This window comes from Neoarius graeffei, chromosome 14, assembly GCF_027579695.1.
Source record: "Neoarius graeffei isolate fNeoGra1 chromosome 14, fNeoGra1.pri, whole genome shotgun sequence".
Lineage (NCBI taxonomy): Eukaryota > Metazoa > Chordata > Actinopteri > Siluriformes > Ariidae > Neoarius > Neoarius graeffei.
The window spans coordinates 45,991,224-46,015,168 of record NC_083582.1 but is presented as its reverse complement, the minus strand read 5'-3'; the positions used below and the strand labels follow the sequence as shown (position 1 = coordinate 46,015,168).

Sequence of the window (23,945 nt, the reverse complement as noted above, 5' to 3'; positions counted from 1 at the left end):
ATATATATATATATATATATATATATATATATATATATATATATATATATATATATATATATAAGGGGCCTTTCTGTGTAGAGTTTGCATGTTCTCCCTGTGTCTGCATGGGTTTCCTTTGGGTGCTCTGGTTTCCCCCACAGTTAAAAAGAAGAAAAAAGGGAAAAAAAAGTGGCTAGATTAACATGGGGCCCCCTTGGGCTGAAGTGCCCTTGAGCAAGGCACCTAACCCCCAACTGCTCCCTGGGTATGTGTGTGTACTCATTGCTTACTTGTATGTGTGCGTGTGTTCACTGCTTCAGATGGGTTAAATGCAGAGGACGAATTTCACTGTGCTTGAGTGTGCATGTGACAAATAAGGGCTTCTTCTTCTTCTTCTTATGTGTAATGTCCCACATGAGCCCAGTGCTGGAGAAAATGAGAGAGAGTGTCAGCATGATGTCAGTCTATGTTCTCCAGTATTGTTATACAGTCTTTTGGCACTGGACACAGATAAGTGTCTGAAGCGCTCTGTCTTGCTCTTGGGTGGAATGAGCTGATGACTGAATGAGCTGCCCAACTGTCACAGTTCCTCTTGGAGAGGAATGTGATTTATATTGGTAATAGTTTATATGCTATATACACCTACTGGCTATTTTAATAAGAACACCTGTACTGTTGCTTAGTCATGCAATTATTTAATCAGCAAAATATGTGGCAGCAATACATAGAATCATGCAGATACAAGTCAAGAGTTTCAATTGCTGTTCACATCAAACATCAGAATGCGGAGAAAAATGTGATCTCTGTGACTTTGACTATGGTATGCATGTTTGTGTTGGACAGGTTGGTTTGCATATTTCAGACACTGCTGATATCCTGGTATTTTCACACACAACAGTCTCTGGAGTTTACACAGAATGGTGCAAGAAAAAGACGCTTCAGATAAGCAGTAATTCTGCAGGCTGAAATGTGTTCTTGATGACAGAGGTCAGAGGAGAATGGCCAGATGGGTCCCATCTGATTGGGAGGCTACAGTAACTCAAATAACCAAGGCTACAATTTGCTTTTCTGCATAAAAAACAAAACAAAAAACATGTGAACTCTTTATAATCAAGATGAGTAGAACAAAAAAAATTTCAGAAAGTACAATGTGTCAAAACCTGAGGCAGATGGGATTAAAAAAGGAGATGACCACATCAGGTTCTGCTCATGTCAGCCAAGAGCAAGAATTTAAAGATACAGTAGGCAAAGGCTTATCAAAGCTGGACAGTTGAAGATTAGAAAACCATTACTTGGTCCTTTTCCAGTCTTCACCTGTCTGGTTTCAGTGAGCTGTGTGCAAACTGTAGTCTTGGATTCATGTTCTCGGCTGACAGGAGTAGAACCTGATATGGTGTTCTGCTGGTTTAGACCATCTGTCTCAAATTTTGGCCATCCTCCTCTGATCTCTCTCAGACCGCTCCTCTGCCCATACAACTGCTGTTCACTGGATGTTTTGTTTTCTTTGTTTTTCATTACATTTTTTGTAAACTCTAGAGATTGTTGTGTATGAAAATCACAGAGGATCAGCATCTCTTGAAATACCAGCCTGTCTGGCACCAACAACCATGCCACGGTCAAAGTCACTGCAAATGTTTTTGCATTCTGATGTTTGATGTGAACATAAAATGAAGCTCTTAACCTGTATCTGCATAATTTTATTCATTGTGCTGCAGCCATTTGATTAACTGATCATAGCATGAATAAGCAAGTCAACAGGTCTTTAAATGGGCTGGTGAGTGTATATACAGTGGACATAAAAGAAAGAAAGATTAAAAATAAAAACTTGCAATAATCTGGTTGCATAATTGTGCACACCCCTTAATTAATACTATGGTAAAGCAACTTTTAGACTTTTTTGGTAAGAGTCTGCCAGCTTACCCTATCTAGATTTGGCCATTTTATTCCACTCTTCCTTGCAGAAATGTGACAGATATATAAACATTTCTATTTGCTTTTCACTTGAATTTTGTTGTTTGCTATGTCACATTAAAGTTGGAGAAAGGTCTGACACGATTTTGTGATCTTTGCATCACAAAAAAACTAGAATTGTAACAGGGGTGTATATACTTTTCATATCCATTATAGTTGAAGTCAAATGAGTTAATATACAATATAGATGTCATAATCTCCTCACATTCATTAGGTCTATTTGCTGTTCTTTGAACTTTTAACATAGTTTTTAATGTTGATATATATTTTTTATTGAACAGCCTTGCAGATGCAATGAGACGTTTTTGTCAGATTGCACAGAACAGAAAAACTACCAACTGGATTCTTGTTCTTCCTTTTCTACATTTTTTGGAGAGAGACAGCAAACCATTTGAGCCAAACAAACTGGACAAACTGGACACTGGACAAGACTTTGACATTTGGGCAGGACTTAAAAGGTTCAGAGTTCATGATAATGGTGTAGACTCGCAACACACAAGGTCAGTATGTTTTATTTGAAAGTGTTTGAAACACTGTTTAATCATACATTTATGTGAGAATAGCAAGATTTAAGTATTTCCTTGTATAATCTTAATATGCTTAAAATAATGTATAAAAATATATAAAATAATAATGCATTATAAAATAAAAATAATTATAATGTACAAAAAAGGCAATGTGCTAATAGTACTTGAAGTGCTATTTCAAGTGCTTGGTAAAGACTTTAATTCTTAAAACTTGTTTTGTGGACATTCCACAAGAGCAAATGTAACTAATAAATTAATACATTCAGATAAATTAAACATGTTGTTAATATGTTGTTGTGTGTCAAGTAAAAATGTAATATATTATATTATCTCTAACCATTATTTCCTACATAGCAGCTCTATAACATCTTTGCTTTCCCCTCATTTACAGAGGACTTATGAAGGTCATGGAGGCCCATAAACATTTGGTTGACATAGATCAGTTACTTGCTCGTTCCTGGATGTGTCTATTGGGTTTGAATAATTTGCTGGAATTTACATCCTTGATAGCTGTGGATATCCTAGATGTCCTCATCATGCTAAACTACAGACTTGACATCAAAGAGTCGCAATATGACAAACAGGTAAGGTAAACTTCCGCATGTCTATTTTTTTCTTCCACATGGCTAGTTATGTGCAATATACAGTATTGTGCAAAAGTCTTAGGTACCCTATGTTTTTTCCATACGAACTTTGTCAAAATTTCTATTTTATGACTTCCACATTGAGTCAGTACAAAAACCTGTTAGAGTTACAAATGTTCGTTTTCCAGCACAAAATTAAATGTTACAGAAAAATATGTTTGTATCTTAGCAGCATATTACATAAGAGACCACTTTTCAGATTAAAAAAGAAAACATAATGAAGGCTGCTGGGTTTTGCTGCAAAATTAAGAAGCAAGTATGACAGTCAAAGTGTCCAGAAGAACTGTGGCTGGTTCTGCAAGATGCTCAGTAAAACCTCCAGTTCATTTCCTGATAAAACTGAACTCACTGTACCTGAGACTACTATTTTTTTTTAAAGGAAAGGGTCGTCTCACACCAAATATTGACTTTGTTTCATTTATCATGGCTTAGTGCTGTTTATAACCAGCGAGTGGCCTAGGTTAGTGTGTCCACCTCTGAATCAGGAGATCGCGAGTTGGACTCATGGTCGGGTCATACCAAAGACCATCATAAAAATGGTACCTACTGCTGTCTGGCAAGGCACGCTGCAATACAGATGTGAGTGGGGAGTCAAACTCTTGTGGTTACCAGAGGACTAGCCCCCCACTGTAACCCTAGCTATGTGAGAGGCCGAGGGAAATGGAGATTGGTGCCGCCCTATGCGCCACTTGGCGTGGGAAAGGCTTTGAACTGCTGTTTATAGTATTTTTTTAAGGTTAAAACATTTAATTTAATTATTTTTAAGCCATTTTTTGGTCTACAGCATTTCTTTGTGTGCCTAAGACTTTTTGCACAGTACTGTATATGGTTTACATTTTTTTTACATATTTTATATATTTTTACATATTTCATAGGTTTTACATATCTGTTTAATTTTGTAATTTCTTTTCCCTACTTGAGTGTGAGCAACTGCAGATGTCCTCAATTTCCCTTCGGGATTATTAAAGTATTTCTGATTCTCATTAGTCTATTTGCTCATTTTATCTTACACTGCATTAATATTGAGACTTTCTACTAAACAAATGGAAATGTTAATATGTGGACTTCAATGGAAGCAGTGACATGCTATCTATGCGCATTATGTCATATGTCAAATATAATATTCCAGACAAATTTGACAATTTTGATGACTGTCCTAATACTGATTACTTAACACAATACAACCCCGATTCCAAAAAAGTTTGGACAAAGTACAAATTGTAAATAAAAATGGAATGCAATAATTTACAAATCTCAAAAACTGATATTGTATTCACAATAGAACATAGACAACATATCAAATGTCGAAAGTGAGACATTTTGAAATTTCATGCCAAATATTGGCTCATTTGAAATTTCATGACAGCAACACATCTCAAAAAAGTTGGGACAGGGGCAATAAGAGGCTGGAAAAGTTAAAGGTACAAAAAAGGAACAGCTGGAGGACCAAATTGCAACTCATTAGGTCAATTGGCAATAGGTCATTAACATGACTGGGTATAAAAAGAGCATCTTGGAGTGGCAGCAGCTCTCAGAAGTAAAGATGGGAAGAGGATCACCAATCCCCCTAATTCTGCGCCGACAAATAGTGGAGCAATATCAGAAAGGAGTTCGACAGTGTAAAATTGCAAAGAGTTTGAACATATCATCATCTACAGTGCATAATATCGTCAAAAGATTAATTGAATCTGGAAGAATCTCTGTGCGTAAGGATCAAGGCCGGAAAACCATACTGGGTGCCTTAGACGATCTTCGGGCCCTTAGATGGCACTGTATCACATACAGGCATGCTTCTGGATTGGAAATCACAAAATGGGCTCAGAAATATTTCCAGAGAACATTATCTGTGAACACAATTCACCATGCCATCCGCCATTGCCAGCTAAAACTCTATAGTTCAAAGAAGAAGCCGTATCTAAACATGATCCAGAAGCGCAGACGTCTTCTCTGGGCCAAGGCTCATTTAAAATGGACTGTGGCAAAGTGGAAAACTGTTCTGTGGTCAGACGAATCAAAATTTGAAGTTCTTTATGGAAATCAGGGACGCCGTGTCATTCGGACTAAAGAGGAGAAGGATGACCCAAGTTGTTATCAGTGCTCAGTTCAGAAGCCTGCATCTCTGATGGTATGGGGTTGCATTAGTGCGTGTGGCATGGGCAGCTTACACATCTGGAAAGACACCATCAATGCTGAAAGGTATATCCAGGTTCTAGAGCAACATATGCTCCCATCCAGACAACGTCTCTTTCAGGGAAGACCTTGCATTTTCCAACATGACAATGCCAAACCACATACTGCATCAATTACAGCATCATGGCTGTGTAGAAGAAGGGTCCGGGTACTGAACTGGCCAGCTTGCAGTCCAGATCTTTCACCTATAGAAAACATTTGGCGCATCATAAAATGGAAGATACGACAAAAAAGACCTAAGACAGTTGAGCAACTAGAATCCTACATTAGACAAGAATGGGTTAACATTCCTATCCCTAAACTTGAACAACTTGTCTCCTCAGTCCCCAGACGTTTACAGACTGTTGTAAAGAGAAAAGGGGATGTCTCACAGTGGTAAACATGGCCTTGTCCCAACTTTTTTGAGGTGTGTTGTTGTCGTCAAGAAATTTAAAATCACCTAATTTTTCTCTTTAAATGATACATTTTCTCACTTTAAACATTTGATATGTCATCTATGTTCAATTCTGAATAAAATATGGAATTTTGAAACTTCCACATCATTGCATTCCGTTTTTATTTACAATTTGTACTTTGTCCCAACTTTTTTGGAATCGGGGTTGTACTTTACGGAGCCTTTTTTTCCCCTATTTACTCAGTTAGTATTGCATTAAAGTTTTGCCTAAAATTGAGGGATGAAAAAAAAAAAACCTTGATGTTTATATGTATTTCACAGGAGCTGACGCAGCTGTTTTCAGGTCTCCCTCATACAATTATGAACCAAGAAGTCAGGTATATTATGGTTATTTAAAAAACTATTGAGCTGCATAAAATTAGTTAGACATACTTGATATTTTAATAAAATTTCTGCATGTAAACAAGTGAACCTATTTCCAAATGCAATTATATTGAGTGACTGATTACTTCCAAAGGCCTGCTCCTCAACTGCATTTGCATTTTGCCCTTAATATATCCCCATATGTAACTTACAGTAAATTAAAAAAATTACATAATGATTAATCTAATTTCTGTTTATCAGGTTTAAAGATAATGACTATTGCGACCTTTGCCTGATGAAGTGTTTCAACCTTCTGGCTAAAATCTGTCGAAATTTCAAGAATGCATATCAGTCTGATGTTCCTCTGGAGTGCTTGAAACTTTTCAATCTGATCATGGATTTGAAAGAACGTTTCAATGACAAGGTAATAATGCTGTTTCCAAAAGTAAAGTATTTTTTTTTAAATTGCAAAAATATTTATTCACTCTATGTATGCGATAGTAACTTGCCTCAAGATAACTACCATCTTTAAGCAATTGTATTTATCATATTACATCCCCCAATGTAGTGTGTACACTTTCATACTGTAAGTGATGGATTAGCTCACATCAATTTAATACTTTTTAAAGTTCAAGCACTTTATTGTCATTGTTAAGGCACAACGAAATTTCTTTTGTGCTGGTCCAAAGTTAAGGTGCAAAATATTAAGACAAAACAGGACCTGAAAGCTAAGAAAGGTCTCGTCTCGTCTTCTTCCGCTTTATCCGGGACCGGGTCGCGGAGGCAGCAGTCTAAGCATGGAAGCCCAAACTTCCCTTTCCCCAGACACCTCGGCCAGCTCCTCGGGAAGAACACCGAGGCGTTCCCAGGCCAGCCGAGAGACATAGTCCCTCCAGCATGTCCTGGGTCTTCCCCGGGGCCTCCTCCCGGGGGGGCATGCCTGGAACACCTCCCCAGGGAGGCGTCCAGGAGGCATCCGAAAAAGATGCCCGAGCCACCTCAGCTGATTCCTCTCGATGTGGAGGAGCAGCAGCTCTACTCCGAGCTTCTCCCGAGTGACTGTGCTTCTCACCCTATCTCTAAGGGAGCGCCCAGCCACCCTGCGAAGGAAACTAATTTCGGCCGCTTGTATCCGCAATCTTGTTCTTTCGGTCATTACCCAAAGCTCATGACCATAGGTGAGAGTCGGAACGTAGATCGACCGGTAAATTGAGAGCTTCGCCTTTTGGCTCAGCTCCTTCTTCACCACGACAGACCGGTAAAGCGACCGCATCACTGCAGAGGCTGCACCGATCCGCCTGTCGATCTCACGCTCCATCCTTCCCTCACTCGTGAACAAGATCCCGAGATACTTAAACTCCTCCACTTGAGGCAGGACTTCTCCACCAACCTGGAGAGTGCAAGCCACCCTTTTCCAGTCGAGAACCATGGCCTCGGACTTGGAGGTGCTGATTCTCATCCCAGCCGCTTCACACTTGACTGCAAACCGCCCCAGTGCATGTTGAAGGTCCTGGTTTGAAGAAGCCAACAGGACAACATCATCCGCAAAAAGCAGAGATGAAATCCTGTGGTTCCCAAACAGGATTCCTTCCGGCCCCTGGCTGCGCCTAGAAATTCTGTTCATAAAAATTATGAACAGAACCGGTGACAAAGGGCAGCCCTGCCGGAGTCCAACATGCACTGGGAACAGGTCTGACTTACTGCCGGCAATGCGAACCAGACTCCTGCTCCGTTCGTACAGGGACCAGACAGCCCTTAGCAAAGAGCCCCGAACCCCATACTCCCGAAGCACCCCCCCACAGAATACCACGGGGGACATGGTCGAATGCCTTCTCCAGATCCACAAAGCACATGTGGACTGGTTGGGCAAACTCCCATGAACCCTCGAGCACCCTATGAAGGGTATAGAGCTGGTCCAGTGTTCCGCGACCAGGACGAAAACCGCATTGTTCCTCCTGGATCCAAAGTTCGACTATTGGTCAAATTCTCCTCTCCAGTACCCTGGAGTAAACCTTCCCCGGGAGGCTGAGAAGTGTGATTCCCCTATAATTGGAGCACACTCTCCGGTCCCCTTTCTTAAAAAGAGGGACCACCACCCCAGTCTGCCACTCCAGAGGCACTGTCCCCGACTGCCACGCGATGTTGCAGAGGCGTGTCAACCAAGACAGCCCCACAACATCCAGAAACTTGAGATACTCAGGGCGGATCTCATCCACCCCCGGTGCCTTGCCACCGAGGAGCTTGCAAACCACCTCAGTGACTTCGGCTTGGGTAATGGACGAGTCCACCTCTGAGTCATCAGCCTCAGTCTCCTCAATGGAAGACATGACGGTGGGATTGAGGAGATCCTCAAAGTATTCCTTCCACCACCCGACAATGTCCCCAGTCGAGGTCAACAGCTCCCCACCCGCACTGTAAACAGTGTTGGCAGAGTACTGCTTCCCCCTCCTGAGGTGCCGGACAGTTTGCCAGAATTTCTTCGAGGCCGACCGACAGTCCTTCTCCATGGCCTCCCCGAACTCCTCCCAGTTCCGAGTTTTTGCCTCCGCAACTGCCCGAGCTGCAGCACGCCTGGCCTGCCGATACCCGTCAGCTGCCTCAGGAGTCCCGGAGGTCAACATGGCCCGATAGGACTCCTTCTTCAGCTTGACGGCATCCCTTACTACTGGTGTCCACCACCGGGTTCAGGGATTGCCGCCACGACAGGCACCAGAGACCTTGCGGCCACAGCTCCGAACAGCTGCGTCCACAATGGAGGCAGAGAACATGGTCCACTCAGACTCAATGTCCCCTGCCTCCCTCGGAAGCTGGGAAAAGCACTCCCAGAGGTGGGAGTTAAAGACCTCCCCAACAGAGTGCTCGGCCAGACGTTCCCAGCAGACCCTCACCATACGTTTGGGCCTGCCAGGTCTGTCCAGCTTCCTCCTCCGCCAGCGGATCCAACTCACCACCAGGTGGTGATCAGTTGACAGCTCAGCTCCTCTCTTCACCCGAGTGTCCAAGACATAGTGCCGGAGATCAGATGAAACAACAACAAAGTCTATCATCGACCTCTGACCTAAGGTGTCCTGGTGCCACGTGCACTTATGGACACCCCTATGCTCGAACATGGTGTTTGTTATGGACAAACCGTGACTAGCACAGAAGTCCAATAACAAAACACCACTCGGGTTCAGATCGGGGAGGCCGTTCCTCCCAACCACGCCCCTCCAGGTGTCACTGTCATCGCCCACGTGAGCATTGAAGTCCCCCAGTAGCACAATGGAGTCCCCAGTCTGAGCACCCCTCAGTACCTCTCCCAGGGACTCCAAGAAGGCTGGATACTCTATACTGCTATTTGGCCCGTAGGCACAAACAACACCAAGAGCCCTCTCCCCAATCCGAAGGCGCAGAGAGGCGACCCTCTCATTCACCGGGGTAAACTCCAACACATGGTGGCTGAGCTGGAGAGCTATAAGCAAGCCCACACCAGCCCGCCGCCGCTCACCATGGGTGACTCCAGAGAAGTGGAGAGTCCAGCCCCTCTCGAGGAGCTGGGTTCCAGAGCCCAAGCTGTGCATTGAGGTGAGCCCGACTATCTCTAGCCGATACCTCTCAACCTCCCGCACAAGCTCAGGCTCCTTCCCCCCCAGCGAAGTGACATTCCATGTCCCAACAGCTAGCCGCTGTGTCCGGGGATCAGGTCGTCGAGGCCCCTGCCTTCGACTGCCACCCAATCCACACTGCACCAGTCCCCTACTGCTACCTCTGTGGGTGGTGAACCCACAGGAAGTCGGGCCCACGTCACCTCTTCGGGCTAAGCCCGGCCGGGCCCCAGGGGCAAAGGCCTGGCCACCAGGCGCTCGCAAACGAGCCCCAACCCCAGGCCTGGCTCCAGGGTGGGGCCCCGGCTGCGCCATACCGGGCGACGTCACGGTCCTCAGTGGTTTCTCCATAAGGGTTTTGGTGAACTGCTCTTGGTCTGGCCTGTCACCTAGGACCTGTCTGCCTTGGGAAACCCTGACAGGGACATAATGCCCCTGACAACATAGCTCCTAGGATCATTCAAGCACACAAACCCCTCCACCACAATAAGGTGGCAGTTCTAGGAGGGGCTAAGAAAGGTGATAAGTAAATAAATACATATATACAAAATGAACATAAATACACTTAATAGAAACGATATGGAAATCAAGCAACATATACAAGTTGTGGATTGAATAGAAATTTCAGACGGTGGAGATATCAAAGTTCAATAAGTTTATTGCAGTTGTAAGGAAACTGTTTTTAAGTCTGTTGGTACATGTGCATATAGATCTGAAGCGCCTGCCTGATGGGAGGAGCTTAAACAAGTGATGTGTGGGGTGAGTGATGTCCTTTATAATATTTTTGGCTCTTCTGACACAGCGAGTGTTGTGTAGCAGATCCAGAGATGGCAACTTGGTGCCAACGATATCCTGTGCTGTTTTCACAACACGCTGTAGGGCTTTTCTGGCAGCTTTGGTGCAGCTGCTGTATCAAGTGGTCATACAGTTTGTTAATATGCTTTCTATGGTGCACCTATAGAAATTGACCAGCAGCTTCTGGGGGAGGTTGACTCTCCTTAATCTCCTCAGAAAGTAGAGTCATTGTTGTGCTTTGCCTACTACCACTGAGATGTTATCAGTCCAGGAGAGGCCCTCTGTGATGGTCACTCCCAGAAACTTGAAGCTGGAGACTCTCTCCACAGCCTCTGCTCTGATGGTTACTGGGCTGTGTGTTGTCTTTTTGGAGGTCCTGAAGTCCACAATTATTTCTTTGGTCTTCTTGGTGTTCAAGACCAGGTTGCTGGTGTCACACCATGCTGCCAGGTTCTGAGCCTCCTCTCTGTATGCAGCTTCATCATTATTAGTTACAGTATAAGCCCAATGACTGTTGTATCATCCACAAACTTAACAATAATGTTCGATTTGTAGGTGGATTGACAGCCGTGGGTGAAAAGTGCATAGAGGAGGGGGCTCAGCACACAGCCTTGCAGCACGCCAGTACTCAGGGTGAGGATGGAAGATGTATGTCTGCCAAGCATGACAGACTAGGGGCGATTAGTCAGAAAGTCCAGTAACCATTTGCATATGTGTGGAGTTAGTCCTAGTGCAAGCAGTTTGTTGATCAGCTGGCTCGGCACAATGGTGTTAAACACTGAGCTGTAGTCAACAAACAGCATCCTAACGTAGGTGTTGGGCTTCTCCAGGTGTGAAAGAGCTGCATGAAGGGCCACACAGATGGCATCCTCAGTCGATCTGTTTGCCCGGTAGGCAAACTGGTGTTGGTCAAGATCAGCTGGGATAGGGTCTTTGATCTGAGTGATTATCAGCCGCTCAAAGCACTTAGCAATGACAGGGGTAAGAGTGACTGGACGATAACTACATTTGAAACTACATTTGTGAATATATGTAATAGGGTACACAGTAAGCTTGTGCAGCACAACAATATTATCATCCCTTCATGACTTTACACTTGCATGATATCCAGTGATGTTTATTGTCATGTACATTTACATTACTGGAACTACCGACATACATTGTGTCAGAGCTTTGCAAAAACACTGATGCACACTAGTGTTAAACAAAAATGGTTACTGTCTAGGTGCACTGCACTATGGGTATTGTAATTTAGGATAGGGGTTGAGGCTGTGAGTGTGTGAGGTGCAGAGAGAGACTCTTCTTTTTTGTTAATCTACGAGCCTGCATATTTTTCTTTTGCTTGTGGATATAAAAGTGAATAAATGCCACCCATTCAGCAGCACTCTCTGACTCATCACTGTGAAGGGAAAGGACCCCAAAATATGGAAATTACCATAGAGTGTAGATCAATTAATGACCTCTAACCCTCAAGCTCTCTGTGCATGGAGCCTTCCCTGAGCAGGAAAGGGAACACTCGTACAAGTTAACTCTGAAAAAAAAATTACACCGAAAGAGCAGTCTTTTTCTCCCCAATAAAATGGTCAGAAAACATGCAGATGATTTGCACAGGTGTTTTGAACTAACATTAAAAGACACTTCATCATGGAAGCAATGTGTCCTACCCCAATCTAACTGCTCTCATCTTGAATGGGGGTGCTCACATGGACTCCTTATCTTTCTTATCTGGAAGAAGCAGAAGCCTTTATTTGTCACATGCAAACATATGCTTAAACATGGGGAGAACATGCAAACTCCACACAGAAAGGCCCCCGTCAGCTGCTGGGCTCGAGCCCAGAACCTCCTTGCTGTGAGGCGACAGTGCTAACCACTACACCACTGTGAATGGAGAACATTTTAAGTTCATTTATGTGAAATAATATGCATCAGTGTGTACTAAAAGGAGACTGATGGAACTAGTGAGGGTCCGTGTGCACAATTTTAGTAAGACATTAAAGTAAAAAAAAAAAAAGACTGTCAAAAACAGTTCCAGGCAATACATTGGTAAGGCACAGGACAACAATATCCAAAGGATAATTTGGTAGTAAGGTCAAGGTATCAAGCACAGACTGGTACACAGAATATCAATATCCAGACTAGTCAACAATTATCCAAAAAGTGAGCGATCAAGAAACTAGGCACATTCATACACAAGAATAGCAGTTAAGAACAAAAGTCCTAAAACTTGCACAAACTTAAACTGTAAGTACGGTAAGGCTTCTCATTATTTCTGGGTGTCTGTGTGCTTTATATAAAGCGCAAACAGGAAATGGAAAGAATAACTGAGGAAGAATCTCTGGAACTAAAAGAAGGTTGCTCTCTGGTGGCATGGTGGTGAACTGGCTGTGACTGATGTGACTGGATGCTGGATTTAAGTAACATGAGACAAGTATATATTTAACATTAGGTTAGAATATTTATTGAATGGCAGCCAAAAAATCTCAGAGAAATAAAAGAGTAGTGAGATGAAAATTGTAAGCCAAAAAGATTATACAGGCCTACAATGAAGTGCCAAATCTACCACTTTACAAATAATGTTAATGGTAATGAGAATTATAAGGTGATTAAATGGCTGGCTCTTTACCACTAAACCTGAGCAGTATCAACAGAGAAAAGATTGGCCACATGAACATTAGATCACCAATTTGTAAGGATTATATGAAAATTTTCTGTTATTTTCTTTATCTGTTTACTGCTCATTATTGCAGAATCAATTAAAATACACCATCCAGTTGACTTTTTGAAATGCCCACAGATCCTGACTGTACAGCTAGTAATATTATTTTGCACCCCCTACTTTCCTTTAACAGGAAATTGCTAATTTTTCTGTCTTTTTTTAGGCTACTGGTTCTGTACAGTTAAATCATTTATCACAATATTTCAAAATGGGAAATTGTGATCAGTGGAAAATCAATATTGCACAAATCTAGTGCATAGTATGTCCACTGAAAAGTCACAAGAAAGTGGTTCTGCTGGGCAGCCAAATAATGAAAACTCTTCACTGAGTGTTTACACTTGTGCCTTTATACATACTTGTACAACCCCGATTCCAAAAAAGTTGGGACAAAGTACAAATTGTGAATAAAAACGGAATGCAGTGATGTGGAAGTTTCAAAATTCCATATTTTATTCAGAATAGAACATAGATGACATATCAAATGTTTAAAGTGAGAAAATGTATCATTTAAAGAGAAAAATTAGGTGATTTTAAATTTTATGACAACAACACATCTCAAAAAGTTGGGACAAGGCCACTGTGAGACATCCCCTTTTCTCTTTACAACAGTCTGTAAACGTCTGGGGACTGAGGAGACAAGTTGCTCAAGTTTAGGGATAGGAATGTTAACCCATTCTTGTCTAATGTAGGATTCTAGTTGCTCAACTGTCTTAGGTCTTTTTTGTCGTATCTTCCGTTTTATGATGCGCCAAATGTTTACTATGGGTGAAAGATCTGGACTGCAGGCTGGCCAGTTCAGTACCCAGACCCTTCTTGACGTAGCCATGATGCTGTAATTGATGCAGTATGTGGTTTGGCATTGTCATGTTGGAAAATGCAAGGTCTTCCCTGAAAGAGACGTCGTCTGGATGGGAGCATATGTTGCTCTAGAACCTGGATATACCTTTCAGCATTGATGGTGTCTTTCCAGATGTGTAAGCTGCCCATGCCACACGCACTAATGCAACCCCACACCATCAGAGATGCAGGCTTCTGAACTGAGCGCTGATAACAACTTGGGTCGTCCTTCTCCTCTTTAGTCCGAATGACACGGCGTCCCTGATTTCCATAAAGAACTTCAAATTTTGATTCGTCTGACCACAGAACAGTTTTCCACTTTGCCACAGTCCATTTTAAATGAGCCTTGGCCCAGAGAAGACGTCTGCGCTTCTGGATCATGTTTAGATACGGCTTCTTCTTTGAACTATAGAGTTTTAGCTGGCAACGGCGGATGGCATGGTGAATTGTGTTCACAGATAACGTTCTCTGGAAATATTCCTGAGCCCATTTTGTGATTTCCAATACAGAAGCATGCCTGTATGTGATGCAGTGCCGTCTAAGGGCCCGAAGATCACGGGCACCCAGTATGGTTTTCTGGCCTTGACCCTTACGCACAGAGATTCTTCCAGATTCTCTGAATCTTTTGATGATATTATGCACTGTAGATGATGATATGTTCAAACTCTTTGCAATTTTACACTGTCGAACTCCTTTCTGATATTGCTCCACTATTTGTCGGCGCAGAATTAGGGGGATTGGTGATCCTCTTCCCATCTTTACTTCTGAGAGCCGCTGCCACTCCAAGATGCTCTTTTTATACCCAGTCATGTTAATGACCTATTGCCAATTGACCTAATGAGTTGCAATTTGGTCCTCCAGCTGTTCCTTTTTTGTACCTTTAACTTTTCCCGCCTCTTATTGCCCCTGTCCCAACTTTTTTGAGATGTGTTGCTGTCATGAAATTTCAAATGAGCCAATATTTGGCATGAAATTTCAAAATGTCTCACTTTCAACATTTGATACGTTGTCTATGTTCTATTGTGAATACAATATCAGTTTTTGAGATTTGTAAATTATTGCATTCCGTTTTTATTTACAATTTGTAAATTGTAATAATAATTTATATATATAAATTATATATAATATTTATATAGATATTCATGAAGTGTATATATGGTATATATTTTTATAGGTGTATTAATGTAGTTGGGATTTCGGGGTAGTTAAAAAGGGGTGGGAAATTAAAAAAAGTATTGTACTTCTTCCCACTCCTTTTTCGAACAATGTGCGGTGTATTGTAATGTCTTAGCTCTTTATGTTATTTTATTTATTCTTTTTTGTCACTTTCTCATTTTCTTTCTTTTGTATGTACAAATAGTTACATACATTTTTATACATGTTCGAAATAAATAAATAAATTCATTCATTCATTCATTTGTACTTTGTCCCAACTTTTTTGGAATCGGGGTTGTACCAAATAACACTACTTATTAGCTTTGAAAAAACAAAAGAGATGATATTTGATCCTAGAGCGATGAGAGTCCATGACCCAGTGATAATTAGTGACAGTGTTATTGAGCAGGTGTGTACTTTTAAATATCTGGGTATACAAATTAACTGCTACCTGAAATGGAGTGACCATGTGGACTCTTTGTGTTGGAGGTTGGCTCAGAGCCTGCATTTCCTCCATAGACTTGGACTGTTCAGTGTGAGCACCGATATCATATCCATATTTTATTCTGCTGTGCTGGAGAGCATCATCAGATATGGTATGGCAGCGTGGTACGGTGCCCTCACAGTCCAGCTAAAGTCCAAGATTGAGAACATGGTAAAACATCTATGAAAGTGATATGCAAGAAAGATTATCCTTCCATCCAGTCCATCTATGAATGCTCGGTAATTAGACTAGCTCATAGGATTCTAAGTGACCTGTCACATATTCTGCATAATGAATATGATCTGTTACCTTCAGGTAGACGTTACAGAGCAAGTAAGTGTAAAACCAACAGACTCAAGCTCTCATTTATTCCGTCTATCACACTTCTCAACAAGGAAACAGGTTGATTCTGACTTGTATCTTGATGCACTTGCACTTTACCCTAGCACTTCAGTCTAGCACTTTATTTTTGCATTTTGTACACTGGTGTACAGGTATTAATGCCTTTTCTACAGGGCATTGAATTACAGGCTTTATAATACATAGGGCCAAAGTACTCAATTCTGATTGGCCAATCAAGGAGGGCTTTTTTCCTTAACACGGGGCCGTATTTCTGAAATGCTATTGGCTAGTTCGTTGCTTGGTTATGGTTACAAAAATTAGCAAATTTTGTCAACAAAATGGCTGACTCTGCTGACTCAGCAATGCCACGTTTCGCTATATTTGACGAAGAAATGATAAACCAATTGAAAGCTGCAAGCAAAAATGAAAATACCAAAAAAAGTATGAATTTTTGGCTTTCCGTGTTTAAGAAATGGGCTGCAGAAAGACAAATAAACAATTCTCTAGTGGCATATGAATGCTGTGAGTTAGACAAGGTGCTATCGCAGTTTTTTTGTATCATGATGAAAGACGCTTTAGAAACTGATTCAAATGTGCAAGATAGTCTTGCGCCCCGATTGGTTCAGAAAACGTGAATGACAAATGTTGTGAACTTGAATGGCTTCCGAAGTATGAATTTGGCCCTATATATTATAAACAAGTAATTGTATAGTTCCTCGTAAAATTAAGGATCAGTTTCACTCGTGATTTCAAAACTTCGAAATCACTCATGAAATTAATCCTTAATTTTACTCGGCCCCATACGATTACCTATACTAATGCCAGGCCTTGCATATTTATTTTCTTTCTTTCTTTCTTTCTTTCTTTCTTTCTTTCTTTCTTTCTTTCTTTCTTTCTTTCTTTCTTTCTTTCTTTCTTAATTACATGTTTTAAGGGGGGTTGATATATATATACACACAGTATATTCTTTTATTATTTATTTTTTAGTATTCTTATATTCTTTGTCATACTGTATTATTCTGTGTATTGCTGTTTGCTGTTTTGTTGTCTTATGTTTGTGCAGCTGTTGTAGCACTTTGCCCAAGAAAAATTTCCCCATGGGGACAGTGAAGTATATTTGATTTGATGGTGTAGTCACTTCTTAGGCCAAGTTTACATTAGACCGTATCTGTCTCGTTTTCTTCGCGGATGCACTGTCCGTTTACATTAAACCGCCTGGAAACGCCGGGAAACGGGAATCCGCCAGGGTCCACGTATTCAATCTAGATCGTGTCTGGTCCGGTGCTGTGTAAACATTGAGAATACGCGGATATGCTGTGCTGAGCTCTAGCTGGCGTCGTCATTGGACAACGTCACTGTGACATCCACCTTCCTGATTCGCTGGCGTTGGTCATGTGACGCGACTGCTGAAAAACGGCGCGGACTTCCGCCTTGTATCACCTTTCATTAAAGAGTATAAAAGTATGAAAATACTGCAAATACTGATGCAAATACTGCCCATTGTGTAGTTATGATTGTCTTTAGGCTTGCCATCCTTCCACTTGCAAGTGGTAAGTGATATGCGCTGGGATCACACACACAGCGGCTCAGTCCCGAATCATTGCTCGTGTGCTTCACTCGCGCGCTCTGTGAGCTGCGCAGGGCCGGAGTGCGCACCCTCCAGAGGGCACTCGCTGTTCAGGGCGGAGTGATTTGGAGCGCAGGATGCCTGCGGAGCCGAGCGTATCCGTGTATTGGTGTTGCTGTGTGCACGCGAATCGTGTATTGGTGTTGCTGTGTGCACACTAATCGTTTTAAAAACGTTAATCTGATGATCCGCTGATACGGTCTAATGTAAACCCCACCTTAGGTTACACATGTGAAACCCACTTGGCACCCTGATGGTCTTACAGCCCTTAGCCTCTCCCTTTTTTACACAGAGTGGTGTGTGTGTGTGTGTGGGGGGGGGGGGGGGGGGGGGGTATTCCAGTCTTTTTAGTGCCATATCTCTTTGATCCATTACAAGTTGTTGTTTTAAAGGAATCAGATGAGGCCCAGAGAGGGAAGAGCAAGGATGTGTTCTTGCAGACAGAAAAAACTATAAGAGAATGGCTCCGAAACACCTTCTCCAATCGTTTACTGAGCAACTCTCACAGCTACACAAGTTTCACTATTGCTCATGAACTTGAGGTAGGTGGTTTATTCATTTCATACACATTTTTCAATGCTGACAAATCAAGAATGTAGTTGTGATCTTGTGATTTATTGATAATTAGGTATGGAGTAAGCTCATTTCACTGCATTTTGCTAACAAGGAGTTTTCCTCAACATGGAGAACAGCATTCCTAAAACAGTTTGAAGGGAAGCTGAAACAGGTAATTACATTATTTAGTGGGTTTTTTTTTTGTGGTGTTTAATTTAATATTTGCAAAATACATGCAGAAAAGCTGAATCCACTGTGCCACAGGTTTATACATGCACCATGCTATTTTATTGTCATTAGGAAAGGCCACTTCATCAGATTGAAATCTACTGCAACAAAGTAGAGGATGTGAACTCCAAGTTTCCTTTATTATCTCCCTCATTTGAAAACTGTGCATTAGAGGCTGTCACCTCCGTGTGTGAGGTATTGATGATATCCATTTCTTTAAAAGTTAAGGAAATCATTTCTCTATACAAATATATGAACTTAATGCCATTCTTGTTTTCATAAATCAGCATGGATCTGAGAAGAGTTTATTTGATAAACTCAAAAGCCATGACTTAAGTAAATTTGGAAACTTGGTATCTGCAATTGTACTCAAAGCTTGGCCAAAGACTGAAGATGGAAAGTATCAAGAAGGAGAGGAGCTGGTAGTACGACATCTATTAACATGGCCTACTGCAAGCAAAATCTTTCAGCTACAAGGTGTGAATTTACAATGATGCATGCTGCTACTTTGCTGGTTAAACTCTTATTTGTTTGTGTTTTGTTCAGCATTTAAAATTGAGTTTTCCCTCAGGTGCAAATGGGAAACTCATTGATCAACTCTCAGATGAAGCCAAGGAGCTAATGGCCATGGCAGGCTCTGCATTCAGCAGTGTCGCACAAAAATTTATCCAAGGAGACATTACAATAAAGATCCTGAATCAGATCCTGGAGAGAGACGATGTGTTCACTGATCTTCTACAGATTGGTAATCATGCAAACCTGCCAGACAAGAATTATTCAGTTTTATAGAATACATGCATGTTATATCACTTTAATGTAAATTCCAAGATCTTAGTGAAAGGCTTTATTGTATTGAAATCTTGATACACACAGATGCTTTGTGTGAAGATGGTCGATGCAAAGGCAACGGAGCTATGAAAACTCTGCTTAGAAAAAGGAAGGAAGAAGTTGACGACATCTACCATGAAAAAAAGTTAATTGCATGCTTACTGTGTGTGTGCCACAAACTCCAAAACCACATCAAAGGTATTTTACTTATTTATTTATATTATATGTAATTCCAGAGCATAGAGAACTATTCGCAGTTATTGGCAGCCCTTGTAAAGATTAGTAAAAAGGGTTAGAAAAAGTCCACCTTTTGGTGAAGTCGCTTCATCACACACTGAAAAAATGAGAAAAATCCAATCTTTAATTGAAATACATTTATTCTGAGAAAAACAAATCCCTCACAAGAAAAAATTATTTTGAACAAAAACACATATGCCACCATTATTGGCACCCCTGCATTTAATACTTTGTACAACCTCCCTTTTCCAATAGAACAGCACTGAGTCTCTCCTATAACATTTTATAAGGTTGGAGATACAGAGCAGGGCATCTGAGACCGTTCCTCTTTACACAGTCTCTCCAGATCATTTAGAGTCCTTGGCCCTCTCTTGTACACTCTCCTCTTCAGCTCACCCCACAGGTTTTCAATGGGGTTCAGGTCAGGGGACTGAGATGGCCATGGCAGAAGCTTGATTCTATGGTCAGCAAACCATTTTTGTGTTGATTTGGACATATGCTGTGGATCATCGTCCTGCTGGAAGATCCAGTGACGACCCAGTTTTAGTTTCCTGGCAGAGGCAGCCAGATTTTGATTTAAATATCCTAGTCTTTCATGGATTCCATGATGCCATGTACCCTAACAAGGTTTCCTGGGCCTTTGAAGGAAAAACAGCCCCCAAATATCACAGAACAAAGTTGTAGTAGCATTTTGCAAACTCCAGGTGCTTACGTTTGTGGTTAACTGACAGAAAAGGCTTTTTTTTCTGGCATACCTTCAAAATAATTTGTTGGCATGGAGGTGGCGTCTGATGCTAGTTTTGGAGACTTGGAAATGCTAAGCTTTTACATTTTCTTGTAATTCCAAAATGTGATCCTTGTGGATTTTTTTTTTTTGCTTCTCTTACCATCCTTCTCACTGTACGTGGGGGAAATATAAACTTGCGTCATCTTCCAGGCAAGTTTGTAACAGTTCCAGTTGATGTCCATTTTTACCTCTGCCAACTTTATTGGAGGAAGTTTATATGTTTTTGCCTCTGTTTGTTTGCTTGCTTCACTTTTCCCAACGTAACTCAAAAAATAGTGAATAGATTTTGATGAAATTTTGATTAAAGGTGAACCATGGGCAAAGGAACAATTGATTAGATTTTGATGCAAATCTGGATATGTATGTGGATCCAGGATTTATTTTTTCATCTTTTCCCAGTGTAACTCAAAAAGTAGTGAACAGATTTTGATGAAATTTGGTTTACAGCTTTAGTATTATCCTAGGTTCAAGTGACTTGATTTTGATAACATGTGGCTTGATGGAGGTACCCGGTATGCACTCTACCGAGTGCCATTCTAGTTTTATTATTGCCCTAAAAGTAGACATGGACATTTTCAGGCGAGTAGCTATTTTATATAACCATTTGCTGACTTATGGAGGTCAACACACTTCTCCCTCATTTGGTTTGTGTGTTCCCTTATCTTTCTCATGTTGATGGATGACTAAAGGAATTTGGACTTTGTGTCACCTCATTTTTGTACACCAGTTAATCAAGATGTCATGGATTACAACTTGAAAGTTCCTACACACATGTCACTGGCATGTTTATGTAATCCTTCACTCAGAGTTCTTCATGAGCCACAGATGACTAGTAGAATTACTAGTAGAATTGGGGCGAAGTAATGGCTAAGGTGCAGTTTAATGAGGCTCTGTTTGTGACAGAATCATCCATGAAACAAGTTATTTCCTGTTATTGTTTACACTTGTTCCCTTGACAGCCTCTCTTTTTTTACTTTTCCTTTAAAAAAAAAAAGAGAATAAGACAAGTAATGGAGGTTGTCATACTACCAAGAAACCACAAAGCACTCTGTCCTGATGACATTGCTGTTACAGAAAACTTAATGTTACTGCTTTTCCCCTGACTGTTACAATGTGCTGACACTGAAGACTCCTTCCAAAATTTCATTTATGTGCAGCATCTGCCATACAACTCCTTGAATAAGTACTGTACTATTCAGCTATTCAACTATTCTGTAGTTACTTCTGTAAGCAACTATAGAAGCTATCATTAATTAGAAGGAAAGCCTTAATAGAAACCTTGCAGACAGAACTGTTGTCCAGTCCTGCTTTTATACAAAATTAATCACCATCATCTGTCCAATCAAATTTCAGCATTCAACAAGACTGTGATATAAAAAAATGTGTAATTCATTTGTTTCATGTTTGAAACATTACTTTGTGTTGCATACAACTTCCCTGTCCTGCATGCCTGCTTGACTGAATTGCACATGCTGATTTAATAATAATAATAATAATAATAATAATAATAATAATAATAAATTATATTAATAGCTTGAAGGCATGTGATTTTTTTTTTCCTGTGGGAATTTGTAACAAAGTCTTCAATAATTCACAGTTGATACTGAGGATCTTGAAAAGAAACACACAGTTAATGTGGAGCAGATGTGCCTGGATGAATTCATGGAAGTTCATCAGCTTGATGAAAGTTCTTCAGAAGTGACCGGACTGGTCACATATTTCAACCTGTGTGATCGCACTAGAAAGATGGCAAAGCGAGTGCATTCTTTGAAAGACAGCTACATATTTTCTGTGTGCTGGGAGAACCAAGCCAAAACACTCTCATACACTGAGCAAAATGATGATGATGATGATGGTGATGAAACAGAGCCAGTCAGAGATATGGAGCCATGTACCCTGGAGTTCATCCATGAAAAAATATTTGAGCCTTGCAACAATCAATACGAAAGGATTTACACCAGTTTGAAGAATGGTTCTATCACATTCCAAATGGTTGATAGTGTCTTTCAGGTCTATAAGGGCAAATATGATGATCTGAGAAAAGATCTGGAAATCATGTGCAAAATAAATCCTAAAGATAATAAACGCTGGATTAAGGATAGAATCCATCAAATCCAACAATACCATGACCTGCACTTAGCAGCAGAATCAGCACAAGTAATCATGGAGGTCAAGGAAGCACTATGCCGTGAGGGAAACTTCAGCGTACTAAACAGCCTGCTTGATGTTGTGAGTTTTCAAAGCACATCTATTATTAATACAAAATATAATCATAATTTAAGAAAGAACCTTTATGCTGAACACTAGATAAATACTCTTAACAAATTTACATTTAAATATACAGGAGCAAGATGTAATTACTAAAATATTGACTTTTTCAGAGTAAAGCTGACTCCATGGAGGCAAGCTTAGATCGTATTGATGATAAATTAATAAGTGCCAAAGCAGTACTGGCAGACATAACAGAGGGTCGCAGACAGTGTCTTCAGGAGCTCAGCCATAGAAAAATCTTTGTTAAGTGGGTCAAAGAGGCCTTGCCAGGTAAGTTCTTCACCTGGGATTTAACCTGTAAATATAATTGGGTTAGTATTAACAGACTGTACTGCATTGTACTGTACCATAACAGATAGAACTGACAGACTGTCATTTTATTTATATTTATATTCTCAAAATTGAATATGTTGTTTGAGCCCTGATTTATGATGTAGGAGATTATGACCAAAAACATATGAACTTAGGTTTCCTTTTTATTGTCGAAGACTTAAACTAGATTTCTACTTTAATGTCTCAAGGTTTCTGTTCAGCAAGTGAACCTTCTACATCTGAACTCAGATATCTAAGCTGGGATTTGTATTTGTTTCCATTTTGATAAAGTTCTTGCTAATTTTTATAACTCTGATATTCACAGATATCAGTCAGCTTAAGGTCTTTGTTGATCTTGCAACAATCTCTGCTGGAGAGAATGCTATGGATGTTGATCGAGTGGCCTGTTTCCATGATGTTGTGCAAGGATACTCTTCCCTGCTTTATGGGCTAAACACTGATTCTGATTTTAATGCTTTTAAGACAGCCCTGCAAAAACTGTGGAAAGCCCTGGAAAGTGACAACAACATTGTAAAAAAGCTGGTATGCACAATATGGCAGTTTTATACCAGAAAATTTTTGTAAAGAAAGTTCTCAATTTTTACAGGTTATGGTAATTGGAAATATGTGCTCTACCTATGTATATAGTATTTCAATACCTTTTTGGATTTGTAAGCTTAATCTGACTTTTTGAGCTAATAAATGTGTCACTTGCATGCTACTGAATATATGTGAAAAATTTAAATTATTTTTTAAAATTCAAAATTTAATAATCAGTTAACAATCATGATACTGTAAAGTTAGTAAATATAATAAAAGGCTAAAGTCACATATTTGTTTGATTATAGGTCAGTAGTTACCATGGCTAAAATTGATAGTATTGTTGATCATATAATGCATGCTTGGATTCATAGAAATTTATGCATTTTATCTACGATATGTAAATAGAGAGACACTGCTCGACACTTGGATTGGCTAAAGTCAGTGAAAGAGAGTCATGGCTCAGTGGAATTGTCTTCCCTCTCTTTTGCCACAGCCATAAATGAAAGAGGAGTGTATTACATCACTGCCCAAAACCAACAAAAGGTTTATATTACTTTTATGTTACTTTGTGAA

At 40.7% G+C, this 23,945-nt stretch overlaps 1 protein-coding gene across 1 annotated transcript in view; it reads left to right on the top strand.

Annotated features, from left to right (window-relative positions):
- Positions 1-23,945, top strand: part of LOC132898294 (E3 ubiquitin-protein ligase rnf213-alpha-like) — a 75,680-nt gene that overhangs the window by 18,608 nt on the left and 33,127 nt on the right. The window contains exons 9-22 of the mRNA XM_060939804.1: positions 2,235-2,453; positions 2,872-3,064; positions 6,030-6,085; positions 6,333-6,495; positions 18,004-18,153; positions 18,240-18,338; positions 18,467-18,589; positions 18,682-18,871; positions 18,966-19,139; positions 19,268-19,420; positions 21,844-22,475; positions 22,628-22,787; positions 23,155-23,372; positions 23,778-23,915. Coding sequence (XP_060795787.1) covers positions 2,235-2,453; positions 2,872-3,064; positions 6,030-6,085; positions 6,333-6,495; positions 18,004-18,153; positions 18,240-18,338; positions 18,467-18,589; positions 18,682-18,871; positions 18,966-19,139; positions 19,268-19,420; positions 21,844-22,475; positions 22,628-22,787; positions 23,155-23,372; positions 23,778-23,915 — 2,668 coding nt within the window. The remainder of the gene's footprint in view (positions 1-2,234; positions 2,454-2,871; positions 3,065-6,029; positions 6,086-6,332; positions 6,496-18,003; positions 18,154-18,239; positions 18,339-18,466; positions 18,590-18,681; positions 18,872-18,965; positions 19,140-19,267; positions 19,421-21,843; positions 22,476-22,627; positions 22,788-23,154; positions 23,373-23,777; positions 23,916-23,945) is intronic.